Below are 16,698 nucleotides of genomic sequence, written 5' to 3'. Positions count from 1 at the left end.
CAAAGAAGAAAAAGAGGTGACTCGTAAATTCTTTGAACTCCCCTATGAAGAAAAACTTAAGATTAAGATGTCATCAGAAACTGGATACAGGTATTATATTCTTCAGTTTCTTTAATATTATTTTAACATTAGCTTCCATTATTTTGAGTATCCTTCCACCCTCAAACTAATGTGATTTTATTGATCAGAGGATATCAAAGAATTGGTGAAAATGTAACTAAAGGTACCCCTGACATTCATGAAGCAATTGATGTAAGTCCCTTGAAACGATATTTATGTATGTTCATTGTTTTAAGTATCCCCGATATAGTTCAATATATCGCCCGATATATCCTTTGACAGCCTTTGCCGCAACCAATATGGTCTCTAAATATTATTTACCGCTTTTTGGCTATTTTGGGGGATATGTCCTCGATTTGGCCGATATATCATTCGATATGTTGGTTGATATATCCTTTTATATTGCTTGTCGCAAAACAATATACTTTGTTTGACAATTTTTTGGCAAGACATCATGATTTTCTCATTATATCAAATGACATTTTGGCCTAAAAAATAAGATGAAATGTTGCAACATTGATTTGTACTTCTATTTGTTTTACAATGTTGATTAGTGATTCTATACATATATTATTTACATTTTGTATGCATATGTTTCATTAAGTATGTTGAGATTATATTTTAATGCGTTCTACTATATATACAAATATTCATTATGATGTTCCGATATTTACCACATATCCTTGATATACGCAATCCAATATGAATTTTGACCCTCCAATATTTCCTTGATATCTGATATTTAAACCCTTGTGTATGTTACCCGGCCAAAGAATTATTATTGCACTTTGTGTTCTGTTCACAAGTGAAAAAAAACTTAATGAGTATTTCATACTTACCGGTGGATGAACATTTACATTTTCAGTGCTATACGGAGATTGAACCAGGAACATATGGAGCACTTGGGGGACCTCTAGAAGGTTCAAATTTATGGTATGTTTAGTTCCTAAGTTCTTAAGCTTTTTCATTGTTATAACTGCATCTTAAAAGTACTCTCTGTATGCTTTTCAGTGACTGCTCAGGTAATTTATGCCTTAACTTTGGATTTCATTACTTAAACATCACATTCAGTGATTGCTCAGGTTATCTATGCCTTAGCTTTGAATTTCCTTGCTTAAACATTAGATTGTTTAATCCATAATGTTTTCAGTTTAATTGTTATGCCCTTAATAATTTTTTTTATCATTATTAGAGATTCTTAATTCTTGATAGCCTATTCAAAGATCTCTTTCATCTCTCCTCTCATCTTCAACCTCTCTCGTATTTCAAATTCATGTGACAAGTCAAGGTCCCGAAAGAATCACTAAGGAAACACCGCATTTAGAGGCTCAATTACTCTGAAATTTAGATAGAACCGGATTTGTGATGCTTGGATCTTGGATAGAAGTTGGTGATATTTTAGTAGGTAAATTAATACCTCAGGCAACAAATGAATCCTCGTATGGCCCTGAGGATAGATTAGTATAAGCCATACTTAGCATTCAGGTATTCACTACAAAAGAAACTTCTCCAAAACTACCCAAAACTACCCATAGGTGGAAGAGGCTAAGTTATTGATGTGCCATGGGTCCTAAAAAAGGTAGGTTCTAGTTATAAACCAGAAAGGATTCGAGTATATATTTGATAGAAATGTGAAATCAAAGTGGATAAGCCGGAAGACATGGTAATAAAGGTATGATTTCGAAAATTCTGTCTTGACATGATAAGCTCTACTTGCAAGATAAAAACACCTATCGATATGGTCTTCAACCCATTAGGAGTACCCTCACGAATGAATGTGGGACAGATGTTTGAATGTTCTCCCCGGTTAACGAGGGATCTGCTAAAGAGACATTATAGGATAGCACCTTTTGATGAGAGATATGAGCAAGAAACTATGAGAAAACTAGTGTTTTCTAAATTATATGAAGCCAGTAAGCAAGCAAAAAATCCATGGTTATTTGAACCTGAGTATCTGGGAAAAGCAGAATACTTGATGGAAGAACTGAAGTTCCTTTTGAACAACAACAAGCAAGTCCTATATCCTAAAATTAATTCATCAAGTTGATAAAATTCATGGATGTTTGAGTGGACATAATGCACAACAACCCCTTAAGGGAAGGGCCAAGCAAGGGGGCGAGTAGGAGAAATGGAAGTTTGGGCTATAGAAGGATTTGATGTTGCTCATATTTTGCAAGAGATGCTTATAAATCTGATCATATTAGAGATCGTCATGAATTACTTGGTGCTATGATCATTCGAGGAATAATACCTAACCCTGAGGATACTCCAGAATCTTTTCAACTACTCATTCAAGAACTATGGTCAGAAACTTCGTTCTCGATCACAAAAGAATCATTAGAAATAGAAAGATGAAACATAAATCATGAATCAACTAAACCCTCGAGGGCTTGCTTAATAATAAGAAAGAGGAATCTTATGGAAATGTCATGGGTTAAGGTTAGATCTTATTCATGAAGATTCCATTAATATCATATTAAAAAATAGAAAGTTTGAAACAATTGGGACTTTTTTAGAGATTGGATACAGTTACTAATTCATGATCTAGCATATACAGAATGAAAACTTCATGTCGTCTCTACAAGAATTCTTATGAAAGTTTTTCATTTGTTTCTCTTCCAAAGAAGTTTCATTTTCTCAGAATGTATCCTAAGTTTTTGCCTAATTCTTTTTCTAATGATCAATTCAACCTCTGATAAAAAAATAGACCTTGATTCTATTTGATCTTTTCAACAAGTTTAGTAATGAGCATAACAGTCCTATTGTTTCGAAGGAAAGAACCTATAATTAGCTTTTGAGAAACGTCCAAATGAATAATTTCAACAAAATTTTCTTATTTTACTATGTTCAACTATATGTATTTCTCTCTCCGTATAGTACATTGAATGTACAAAATAGCTATAACCGAGTTTTTATTATTTGTATTAATAGCTACTCTAAGAGGAATGTTTTCATGTAGTGCTAACATCTTTGTAGCTTCAGAATATTTTAGTTTATGTCATCTCTCTCCCACTTTCTCACCTTCAACCTCTCTTATGTCTCTTCTCAGCTCTCATCGTCCTCTTCCACCATCACCTTCACATCTGTCGTTGCCTCTCTCAATATCACCTATCCTCCTTCGCCCTTCTTCCTCCACATCTTTCTTCTTCTCCGTTCTTTATCATCATCTACATCAACTTTATCGCCCCCCGCCTACCTCTTCCTACTCTTCTCCAGTCCCTCTTCTCTCCGTCGCCTCTACTCTGATTTTTTCTTCTCTACTTTTTATTTCATGAAGACTTTGTTAAAGGAAAAAATAAAAAAATATTTACTACGTGCAATCTATAAGAAATAAAAAAAGTTAGGTAAGCAGTTGTTATTTTTAACATTTTTTATTTGTAAAACTGTTGAGGGATTTGAAGAGAGGACAAAGAAAGAGATAGATGGTGAGGAGAGATAGTCGTTGAGAAAGGGTAGGCAAAAAGACAAGAGTTACTGTCTTTTATGTTTTTATTCAAAAAGTATAGTCTTTATTCATAAAGTTGTTGTATTTGTTTATTAAGGATGTGTTCGGCAACTAAGCTGTTTTCTTGTGTTTTCATAGAAAAACACCATGCCACAGATTTTTTTGCAGAAGTGTTTTGAAAATACTATTTTGGAGTTTTTGGTCAAACTAGTTCGACCATTTACATAGCACGTAGATTACCAATCAACCAACAATCATTAGTTGCACTCAACCATCGATCTTACTCCCTCCCGCCACTCGCCGTCGCCACCTACCGGTCACCGCCCTCGGTTGGCCCCAAGGTTTTAAATATCGGCCGACATGTCCTACATGTCGGCTAACATGTCGGTTTGAGGGCTTGAGCGACACGATATGAGCGTCTTTAACTCGTATGTCGGTTTTCAGTGCCAAATCGGAAATATCAGAATCATATCGAGCATATCGGCTGATTTTTAGCCTTAAAAAATCGGTCGATATGGCATTTTTTTAGATCTGTTTTTTGTTATCGAGTTTGAGTTTAGTGATAAAAACTCAAACCTATGTGACCCGTTCTCATGTTTAAAAGTTTCTTATGAACCCGATAAAAAGAAAAGAGAAAAATTAGGACTACAACGGACTTGGGAACCGACCACTCCTTTCGTGAACGACGACGTCATCCCCCCACCCTCATCTTGTACCCCGTCGTCCATCTCCCGTTGCACCCCGAAATCCGAACCCCATCCGAACCCAATGACGACAGGATATCCCGTCGTCAGAAAAAAGAAAAGAGGGTGGTCGGTGATTCATCCGAAGAACCCTGAGCAGACGAAGAAGAAGAAGAAGAGCCCAAATACTGCCTCCCTGTGACGTCGAAATCCACCCTTCGCCGGCGTCGCCTCTAGAATTTATAAAGTATGCTTATATTGAATTTAGGAATTGTTAGATTATATTTAGAATATGATATTATACATATCATATATGCACACCACCCGATATATCAATCCGATATTTAGTCCATGTCCCCCGATATATCTCCGATTTTTGTTATCATATGTGGATTTTAGCCGTCCGACATGAATCCGACATTCGACATTTAAAATATTGGTTGGCCCTCATTGAACCGTCGGTAGCCGTCGGTCGCCATTCAAAAGTTTCACTCGAATAACTTTAATTATCCAAAAATTGAAAGAACTCTAATATGTCATCACCATCCAAAAACAAGGACCAATAATTGTGCAACATATTACAGTGATATTGATAATGTATACACCAATCTCAAAATATATTCTAATGGTGTTATAATATAATATTACATTAATTTCAGGACACATCCTACTAATGTTCCCAAATGTGATTGTTCCACAACGTTTGGGCCATTTGATCTCAAAATCTTGCCGCCATTTGATGAAGGTCCTCAAGGCTAACACTAACTAAAATGGTATTTTGATAATGTGCAATCATGTCATCTTCTTCAAGCTTTGCTTCTTCATGCAATATGTTTTTGTTTTTTCAAACTATATTAAGGCATGTCTCTTAAAATTGGGAACTTAAAATTGGGAATTGTTTTTTTCAATACCCCAAAGCACTGTTCGATAACATTCCTTAAAGAAGAATGCAAGTAATTGAATAATTCTCTAGCACCTTATAGTGGAGGATTTTGTCCTTCACATTATGCAAATAATAGCACTCTCCGCGATATGGTGAAAGAAAATCCGACATATTGGTATACCCAAAATCAACTAAGTAGTACTTTATTGCGTGTGACATTATTTGAATTTGTTTGTCAGATTGCTAATGCATTCTAAGAAAATTCTTGAATCATTTTCACTTCTCATCCGCTCATAACAAATGTGAATGCATCTCAAAAGAACAAGCACACATTATATTCATAGACGACATAGTTTTCTTTCACGATATGGAATTTGATTATCTTGTGACACACAAGCTAGAACATGAGTACTATCTGTTGCACCTATGCTGTTTTATCACTCAAAAATATGTAAACATATTAATATTAGAATAGTAATAAACAATTTCTTATAATTGAATGTAGAAAGAAGGAATATATTCATATCTTGAAATAAGGATAATACTTTGGCTTAATCGATATCTCTGAAGGAGTTTCATCATATGAAGGGACGGTCACATATTTTGCCAAAGAACAAATCGCATAAATGACTTTCTTAAAATATGTAGAGATTGTCTAACGAGTGTTGAAAGCGATCCGTAGCTATCCTTTATCATTCATTACGAGAGAGCACAAATAAAAATATTACTAGTTCTTGGACTGTTACATTTCTAGAATGTTTTAATTTTAACAATCTTTTTTTACTTCTTCACAGAGGCTTATAAATGCCTCTTTTTTCATTCAAAAAAGATCAAAATATGTACTTGGGTGACCATCTAGAACCTCAATCACCCAATCATGACCACTTAATTTTAAAATCCTTTGTGGTCGAGGCTTCTCCATCAAAAATCCATTAAACTCCATACATGCATAAATGGTCAATAACGCTTCAAATTGCTCCTCATATGAGCCAGAGTCTAAATCTAAATGTGACGATGATTGATAATCATCCACATCTGTATTAGCATCCATATATAAAATGTAATTAAATGCAATTTGAAACGTAGAAATAAATGTATGTAAAGCTAAAATCAGACATAGGTTCATGATACATATAGTTCACAACATAAACAAAATGAATTTAAAGCATAGTTCAGAAGATGTGCAGTAAAATTTGAGCATAGTTTATAATACACATGTCCACAACACAAACAAACATAAGATAAACAACATAATGAAAACAAAGACATATGTTCCCAACTTAATCGAAACAAATATAGTAGAAACACTCATAAAAGTCCTTAACCTAACAGAAACAAACGTAATAGAAAACACACCAAGGTCCTCAACCTAGCAGAGAGAAATGAAAAATAAACAAGTACAAAGATCGTCGCTTAACACAAACAAAACATCAAGGAAGAGTTAACACCCAATCCTTCTTTCTCTCATCAGGCATGGTTAGAAACATTGTCCTCCATAATGCATTATCATGCATAACATGTGTGGCCTTGGAAAACTGAGGTAAGTCAATCCCTTGAATAGCACTAAGTGCAGCGATGCAGTTGATCACATCTTGTTCTTTCTTTAGAAGGTAGTATTCTTTGCCTAGAACCACTAATATAACCATCTCTAGTGGTTGAACTAATTTTCCTCTCCATTCATTCCATTTTCTTCCTAATGTTTTCTCCCATCGAGTGGCTTGAGATGACTCTATTTCCACCTCATTTTCCTTTTCTTTATCATCCTCACTAATGGTAGGGCTTTTGGTAGATGGATGAGCATTATCACCAGTAGTAATTGTATCACCAAAAATAATGCACAATTTGTTGTAACCTTTGCATCCTTTCTTTCTAAAATATCTAGCATACTTGTGCATCAGTGTAAAACAAAAGAAATAATGAATCCAAACTTACATAACATATGCTATAAAAATTGTAATGAATCTCAAGTATACTTCATATAACTTATTCTACACATCCTCCATCGTAGATATTTGATCGGTGCTTGCAGTATAACCAATTGTTGTATCCATTAATAGACTTTTCAAAATTTTTGATCTTTGTCTTAATTGATTAAATTTATTTTTCAATTGACCATAAATGTACTATCTCCCGGTCTTCTTTTTGAACTCATCTTTCATGAATTTCCAAGTCACTCTAGTAAAGACTAATGTGTGCCCATTTCCTTTTTTAAGTTCTTCCTTTATCAGGTCTATGAAATAAAGCTCCGTCTTTTTAGGCCAAGTCCCCGCTCCTTGTGAACGGGTAATCTCCAGCACTTCTTCAATATCATGATTTGTTCTTGACATCTATTATATTCATTACAACATGAAACTAAAGAGGCAAAATAAAATAATTCATCTCAGCCATAGTTAACAAAGAGGCATAATCAAATAGGAGAGTCACCATACTTAGAAGATTCATACTGACAATAGCTAGATTTTGCCAAAAGAGCATACTCACATAATCAAAGAGGCATGGTCTTGTACTTTTATAGATTATGCAGAAGGATAATTTTCTATTGACTTTGAGTAAAATGTTAGAAGATAATATATGATAAGGCATATTGGATATTTGTATAGAGATTTCGTGGAGTTGATAATAATAATCCTAGGATTGAGATTGTCTTGAGTTAACAATAAGATTAGGAAACCTATGGCATGGACATGATCTTTCTATTTCTTCTCTAACTCAAAATTTTCTAATGCTATTTTTCTTTAGTTGATAAAGGAGATGAAGTTTTTTTCATTAAGTGGTCTGTAGTACACATTACTATACATGCCATTATTGTCATTATTAATCAAGTCTGTAGATAACATAAATGATTTAATGGGCACTTAGGATAAAGTTAGAAAAACAATGCAAAAAATTTCAAAATGAAGTAGGATGTGAGGTAAAGAGAAAGATTAGGGTAAAAATAAAATAATAGAAATTAGGGCAAACATAAAATTGACACAAACGTACAAAATAGTGGAAAATTTTCGAATAAATTCGTGCAAAGGGGAGAAGGGAGTGAGAGGAAGAAGAAATCTGAGAAGATAAAGTGAGATTTGAGAGTTGAAGAGAGTAGGTGAGTACCTTGATAGGAGATTTGAACAGAAGTTAGATGAGTACGACTTCCATGGTGATAGACAGAATCGCAGTAGCATCAACAGCCAATTGGAGGTGGTGGTAATTGGAGTTAGAAGGGGGTTCTCCTAATAGAGAGATGAGGGTTTTTGAGAACGAGAGTTGGGAGCATCTCGATTTGGGAGAGGAAATGAACAATATTGTCAAAGCACCTTTTAGCATGTCAGTCCAAAAAAACACCATGCGATCTAAATACGTGTTTCTTTCAGGAAAAAACAAAAACGCTAAGACTTTTTTATTATTTATTATAGATAATATGTTACGATTGTTCATAAAACATTATTTATTGTAATAATATATTACCTTTATTTTTTTAATTGTTAATTTTATTTATGAAAATGTTATCAATATTGATTAAATTGTTACCTTTTAATTTGTCTAAGCCTATGTTTTGAAAAGTTATTTTTATTTATAAATTATTATATTTGTTCATAAATAAGATACTTTGTTAATTAAACTTCGTTAATCCCTTTCATAAAATGGCTATCTATAATCATAAGATTGTTATCTGTACAAATTAAATTATCACCTTTTTTATTTCCTGTAGATTAATGCTATAAAATTTCATATCATAAACGGGGTGAGGATATGACATTGCATTACATAAGGTATCTATACTCATTCATAATTCATTGCGTAGATATTTATACAATTCAAAAGATTACTCTAGACTGAAGGCAATAAACACAAAAGACTCTTCTCTTCGCAAATTTTCTATTTATGCACGAACAAAAACTTCAAGTTTAGTATTGAACATAGCCAACGAACAAGGAAGAGGGAGTGGGGAAGAGAAGGAGAGTCAGCAAAGGGAAAGTAGGGCACGAAGGAGAGTGGGACAAGATGCTAAAAAAGAAAAAGGAGAGACAATAGTGGAGGAGAAGAGGTGGATAGGAGGGAGAAGAGGTCATGATAGAAGAGAATGATAGACCAAAAATAAGAGGAAAGAGAGGGAGCAATTGCAGGAGTAGGGCAGGCAATGAGGAAACGCGACGATATTGAAAGAGGAGTAACAACGAGGAAAAGCCGATAGTGGAATAGGATGAGAGAAGGCTAGAAAGAAAGAAAGAGATAAGAGAGGTTGATGATGAGAGATGATAGAGAAAAGAAAATAATGAATAATGAGAAGGAAAAAAATAAAATAGGGGGTAAAAAGAAAATAATGAAAAAATAGAGAAGATGATAGAGGAGCAAGGTAAGAGGTTTATTGATTCATGGTTGATATGAATGGAGAAAGAAAAAGGAAAAAGAGAGATGGAAAGGAGGGAAAAAGTGGGAAAAAGGAGATGGAAAAAGAGAATGATAGAAGAGGGAGGTGAGAGAGGTTCATGGATTCATGGTTGATATGAAAGGAGAAAAAAAGAGGAAAAAGGGAAATGAAAAAAGAGGGAGGTTGAAGAATAAATGAGAGGAGAGATGAGAGGCATTGAAGATGAGAGCAGAGAAGAGAGATGAGAAAGGTTGAAAATGAGATGAGAGGAGAGAGAGGAGAGAGGTTCATGGGTTCATAGAGAAATGAGAAGGAAAAAAGGGGAAAATGAGGCAACAAAATGAAGGAAGGGCGCGTTTGGAGCACAAAAAAAAGTCACACGAGTTAAAAAGGTTATTCGAAAGATTTCCTTGGCCAAAGGGTTTTTAAGTTAGCCCGAAATAGTTGATGTGTTTCTTGATGGGATTCTTAGAAGCGAGTTTCCTAATGTAGTTTCCCCTTATATGTAATATTAAAAGAATCAATGACTACATTGCAATCTGAATTTAGTATTAACGGCCTTTAATATACTTCTTTATGGATTGCAAGCTTAGAGACTTTATCTAGTAATTTGTGGAGTAAATTTCACATCACCTCCCTCCCCCCATAGATGTGTTTGCCACAAAAACTCACTGAATCGTTTTTCCCACTAAACACCTAAAACGTTTCCTACAAAACTCCTAAAACACTAAAGAGTCTCAAATAACCCCCGAAAACTTCCAACTTTCCCTGCAAAACCCCCAAAAAAGAAAAGGACAAGAGGAAAAATATAAGCCTTAGATAAAACAAAGAAAAAATATCCAGGGAATATTCTAGGTAGGGTAAGGTCCTTCAATTGCAAGCAATGGTGGAGCTGCATAGTATCCAATGGACCGGTGTCATAGGACATCGCTGGATTTCCTACAATTTAAATATGTTTATTTGCTTGTATTTACTTCTTAGGACACTACTTATATTAGGATAGGACACCACTAAGGAGGATAGCTTGTAAAATTATCAATAAAGATTTCAAATACAACCATGATAAGTTATATAGGGACACAACTGGGACAAATTTCTACCTCTACCTTTGCAAGAGACATTTTTAGTGGGTTTTGCGGGAAAAATTAAATGTTTTGTTAGAGGCGGGGGGTGGGTTTTGCGAAATTTACCCAAATTTGTATTCGTAGCTTCGGGAATCCACACATTGGAGGGCATTACAAGTTAACAGTAATATTTCTCACACATAGCAATCAGAATTTAGCATCAATTGGAGCCACTAAAATAACCTGTGTTGTATACATAATTATCATATATTTGGTGAACATGCGATAGTTACTAAGTATCGTTTTAATACTATGATGTTTTACTTGTTTTCATGGTGTTCTTGCAAAAAATAAAACACCATGCGTTTGGAAACCATAGTCTTTATTGAGCAAAAACATCTTGAAATCAAAAACCCAACACTTATTTCAGAATATCTTTTAGGTGTTTTGAGTTTGGTGTTTTGGTTGAGTTTGAGGGGTTGTTAATATATATCTAACGTAATATATTAAATGTAGTTTATATAATTTTTTATCAACATGCTTATTATATTATATTTAATCAAAGATATTAGTAATTTCGTAAGTAATATAAAATGTATTAATAATAAAAATATCTTAAATATTAATAATATAATAACAATTAAATACTAATATTTAATATGTTGATACATATTATATAATAATATAGTTAAAGTAATATAATAATAAATTATAAATATGTTAATACAAAATACTTTAAAATAATTTATTAATAATTAATAATAATGTATAATAAAATAAATATTATATCAGATAATTATTATAATATTATAAATGTATTTAAACATATAGTATATACTATATTAATAGTTATGTGCTATATAATAGTAATATATTTAATAATAAAATAATTATAGAATAATAATATAATAATAATGTATTATATATCATATATTGTATAGTAAATATAATATAATATAATATAATATAAATGAAGTAATAACATATTATATAATAATCATTTAATATATTATAAACTAAAATAATTTGATAAATAAAATGATATATTGGTAACAAATGTTAATGTAATAATATTATATTCAAAAGTATAATAATATCTATTTAAATAATAAATTTATTAATATATTATCAAAGTATTATTAATAAACCTTAATATGTTAAAAACTATAATGTGTTACATAATTTTAAAGTATCAATAATATATTATTGTATTAAAATATACTAGGAATAATATAATATTATTGTTAATATTATATTATATTAGTAATAGTATAATATTGTTTTAATAATATTATATAATATATAACAATAACAATTGATGTACCAAAATAATTAAATATATTATTATTTGAAATAATAGTCTAATTACGATATAATATAATATATCAAAGTACGATATTATAGTATTACAAATGTATTGTACTATAATATATTGTATTATAATTATTAATAATATAATAATGTCAAATAAATATCATAACATTTTAATTGTTGTATATTACAACATTTTTACTAAATATATTAATAATATATTTAATACAAATGTTATAGAGGATCAAAACTAGTGTTGAAGAAAAATACTCAACATGGTGTTTTTAGAACACTTTGTTGGGAAAACACAGTGGTTTGGTGTTTTTTTTAGAGAAACATGAAGAAAAACACCATCGTGTCCAAACGAAGCCTAATTCATGAAAATACATATTTATATTCTGAAAAGTTGACACATGTTGATCCTTTGAGGAATGTAGTAACTGATACTCAAAATTTAAAGTAGTTAATGTCATTAAAATTTAAAGTAGTTAATGTCATTCAGGGTACTGTTCTGGTTCCTCTTGTGGTTCACTTGCTATACATATGTTCAAAATTTTGTGCATAATAATCTTCCTATAAATGAAATTATATTAAATATTTTATTATTTTATTGAAAATTTGGCTATATTTAAATATATAACATTATGGTCCCTTTTATTTCTGTTGTGACTTGTTTTCTTATTTGATAGTTGTATAGTCTGTTAAGAGTAGCATTGAAGCTAATTGTTCCTCTAGTCTTCAAAAGCAAGTGCATTCAGACTGTCATAATTCTCCAATGTTATGCATCAGATACGGTTAAGTTTCCAAGAAAATATTGTCATGAGCTTCTTAGATATCTTAGTCTGATCACGATATGTGAGTTTATGTTTCTTATTATTTCAAATTTATATTTTAGGTTTCCATGTTGTTTTTATTATTTTCTTAAGGATCTTGTTTGAAAATGTTGAAAATATATTTACCTGTAAAGGCAAAAAAAAAAGAAAGGAAAAAACTAGATTGACTGCTTTAGATTTATTGACAGGCCCAATAATCCTTCAAATTTCAAACCCCTTATGGAGCAGTATATCTTCCTTCTCAAAGGTGTGCATATTCTAATCGGATTTTTTCAGTACTGATCTCCTAAATCTTTAATACCCTGAAAGTAGTCCCTCAAATCATTGGAATTTCTATCAGGTCCTCCAATTATTATTGATTGTTTCAAAATTAGTCCTTTAAATCATTAAATTGCTAGTACCCCCCCCCCCCAAAAAAAAAAAAAAAAAAAAAAAATCTCATAAGTTAGTTTCAAATTGAAATCCACAATCAAGTGCAGCAGTAGCAAGATCTATGAATTATGGGGGCCTAATAGCAATTTCAGTGATTCACGGGACTAGTTTTCAAATTAATTTTAAAGATTTAAGGGCTTTATATCGAAAAAAACCCTTTATAGTTTGCCAAGCTGATGATAGCATTTGGAGAACTAATTTCGTTCATATTGGAAAAGAGCTCTCAAGGAAAATAATGTGCGGAATTGCTTTGGCATTGGGTGGCCAAGTAGAAGCATTTGAAGGAAAAATAGCAGGAGATCCCTTTTGGGTAATGCGATTAATTGGATACCCAGGTATATCTGATGACAAAAGCCTAGAGAAGAACTGCAATGATATCGGATGGTAATCAGCATCATCGGCTTGGAGATTTGTTCTTAAAAATCTTGTTATTTCATTGTTATAGTGTTTTACACATTCTCTCTTATTTTCCTGTCATATTTTCAATGATCACGTTCAGTGGAGCGCACACAGATTATGGTGAGTTCTATGCCATTTATTTGTAGTTACATACTATGAACCTTTTTATAGTTCTATGAGTTCCATTGGTAAATTACAGGTCTCCTGACATTGGTTAACCAAGATGAAGATATTCATGCTCTTCAGGTATCGTTTTCTCATGAAAGTTAAGTTTTATGTTAAACTTCTGAACCATTAAGAAATCTTAAATGAATGTTACGAAATTTTGTTTTTAACATTGTCCTAGATACCAACAGTCAATCCTCATGTTTTCTTCCTGTATTAGCAACACATTGATGCAAACTTTTGCTGATATTCTTCTTGCGAAAAATTTGATTGTATTGTCTTTCTTGCTATACCAGAATGATATTTTTTATTCATTAAAGTTTTCGTTATTTTCTACTATGCCATTCAGATATTACCAAAATTTCCTCTTATTCTGATGTTTCTTCCTAGAAACCTAAAGTTAGCAGTTGTATACTATGAAGAAACTTCGTATCTTTCACTGAATCTCTTTTATTAAAAATTGTGAAACACAAATCTTTAAGCACGGTGCTTTGATAAACTACGTTTAAAATAGGCTAAATTTAGGAAAACCACCATTAAAGCGAGTTCTGGTAGCAACCAACCACCTCAACCTGTTTTTGATAAATTTTTTATTGAAATCCAAAAATACCTTTAAAAACACATGTGCCAATACAATATTTTGGTTTAGGTTTGGTTAACAAGACATATCACATGCCCGGTACGGTGATACCTATGTTTTTAAGGGCATTTTGGGGATTTCATCGAAATTTTACTGGAAAATAGGTCAATGTGGTTGATTGCTACCAGAATCCTTGGTCTTCGTATTCTCACCCTATCCTATCTTAAAGGTGGTTTTTCCAAAAAAAAAATTTAATCTTCTATATTCACTTGGTCACATTATCGGGAACACATGAAATGCACCCAACTCTGTGCAGTTCTTAATCAATTTATCAGTTATCAAACACTTAGTTTTGCAGGTGAGGAACCGATCAGGTGACTGGATATTTGCAGTTCCTATACCTGGAACTTTTGTTTGTAATATTGGTGACATGCTCAAGGTTACGGTCTAATTTTCTATTCTCTTATTCAATTCTCATATCTCGAGAACATTCATCTGATTTCTTTTGAAATTCTAGATTTTGTCCAATGGAATTTACGAGCCAACTTTACATAGAGTGATCAACAACTCTCCGAAGTATCGTGTTTCTGTTGCATTCTTTTATGAGGTACGTTTAGCTATTGATCCTTTTGAGTCTTTTTTTGCTTAACTTTCCAGAAGACTACCATTAACTTTAGCGGTTTTGCGTTAAACTGCGGTAAACATGTTTTCTTAGAGAAAACTACCATTAGCTGTTAAAACTGTAGAAATATACCATGAACTATTAAAAATGATTGCTAACAGCATTAAATTTCATATGTGAAGCATGTGACAACTTAAGCTGACTGCTGTCACATTTGGTAGTTTGATGAAAGAAGTTCCTGGTGGTTTATGTTTACTTTATCCGAAAGTTGATGGTATATTTTTTGTGAAGTTTACGCTTAATCTTTCGTGATTGACATCGTTCTGTTATGTTAAATGGACAGACAAATTTCGATACACATGCGGAGCCATTGGCCTTTTGTGTGCAGAAGACCGGTGGGGTTGCAAAATATGAGGGAGCTGTTTATGGAGAGCATTTAGTTAGCAAGGTGACTACCAACTTTGTTATGTAGAAAGACTTCTCACTTCTTATGTTTCTGTATTCAAGTTTGGGAATTCGTGTTGTTTAGACCTGTAGATGTATTGTCTTTGTAGTTAACAAAATAAATTATGTGGATAAATAAATTCACCTTCATTCAGAAAACTTCTGTGACTTGTTCCTTGAAACGCATTTAATATGAAGGGTTATTTAATATTAGTCCCTCAAATCTTTGGAATTGCTTCTAAATCCCCAAAATCCTAAGGGGTCATGCAATTTGGTTCATCAAAATGATCAAAACAATATTTCCCCAAAACGCTGTGTTTAAAAAAAACATTAGTCGAAGGGTGTTTTGGTCATTGAGGGATCAAATGGCAAGACCCCTTAAAAATTTGAGGGACTTATTAGCAATTTCAAAGGTTTGAGGGACTAATATGGAATTATTGAAGATATGAGGCACTAATATCTAAATGAGAAAAATAGGTAAGCTTGGTACCAAGCACAAATTTTGTGCTTGGTAGTGAGGTGTCATATTCTCATCCTCTCATTCTAATTCCCAACCACTCTCCAACTCACGTGATTGTGAGCCTCGATTTCAATGAGTGGAGGGAAATATGTCACCTCACTACCAAGCACAAAAACTTATACTTGGTACCAAGCATACTCATTTCTCTCTATCTAATACCCTCTTTTAACATTTGAGTTGTTTTGAATCACGGAGATATGATCCCGATACCAAGTAGGCTTTGGTTTGACGGAATATGAAAATTTTGGTCTCAGAACATCATCATTATATATATATAATATATGATATATATTATATATATATATAAGTATAGGTATGGGCTTGGTGCCATAGCACAAATTTTGTGGTCTTGGTAGTAAAGGTGTCTATATACGCCCCCGTCCCATGCCACTCCATTGCCATTGGGGGGGACCACATTCAACGATGTGGAATGTGATCCCCATATTGAATGAGTGAGGATAATATTCCACCTCACTAACCGAAGCACAAATTTTGTGCTTGAGTACCGAAAACTATACCCATATTCCTCTGCTCTCCTTCTCGTCTATATATATATATATATATATATAGAAGGAAAAATGAAGTATACTTGGGTACCAACGGATCACTTGGTAGTGACGTTAGGACACATCTATGTCCATACATCAACACTTGAAGAATGGAAGGCTCAACCACTCCAAGAGTGTGAATGTATGGACAAGATGTGTCACATCACTACCTAGGATTCCTATGGCCCAAGTATACCATATTCCCTCATATATATATTATATATATATATATATATAATATTAATATATATATAATATATATATATATATATAGAGCAAGACTCCTATCAAGCTTAAGTGGATAGGGAATAGTTGTCGGCACCAACTTTCTATCCACACAAATATATAATATAAA

The 16,698-nt window shown here is 32.6% G+C and overlaps 1 protein-coding gene across 1 annotated transcript in view; it reads left to right on the top strand.

The window, feature by feature from the left end:
* LOC109851261 (probable 2-oxoglutarate-dependent dioxygenase At3g49630) overlaps positions 1-15,434 on the top strand; it is a 20,463-nt gene extending 5,029 nt beyond the window's left edge. Inside the window, exons 4-13 of the mRNA XM_020421315.1 lie at positions 6-90; positions 189-252; positions 926-993; positions 12,822-12,880; positions 13,284-13,449; positions 13,565-13,584; positions 13,664-13,710; positions 14,568-14,648; positions 14,727-14,816; positions 15,175-15,434. Coding sequence (XP_020276904.1) covers positions 6-90; positions 189-252; positions 926-993; positions 12,822-12,880; positions 13,284-13,449; positions 13,565-13,584; positions 13,664-13,710; positions 14,568-14,648; positions 14,727-14,816; positions 15,175-15,303 — 809 coding nt within the window. The 3' untranslated portion in view covers positions 15,304-15,434. The remainder of the gene's footprint in view (positions 1-5; positions 91-188; positions 253-925; positions 994-12,821; positions 12,881-13,283; positions 13,450-13,564; positions 13,585-13,663; positions 13,711-14,567; positions 14,649-14,726; positions 14,817-15,174) is intronic.

Source organism: Asparagus officinalis, chromosome 8 (genome assembly GCF_001876935.1).
Source record: "Asparagus officinalis chromosome 8, Aspof.V1, whole genome shotgun sequence".
Classification (NCBI taxonomy): Eukaryota; Viridiplantae; Streptophyta; class Magnoliopsida; order Asparagales; family Asparagaceae; genus Asparagus; species Asparagus officinalis.
This window is presented reverse-complemented; position numbering and strand designations above follow the sequence as displayed.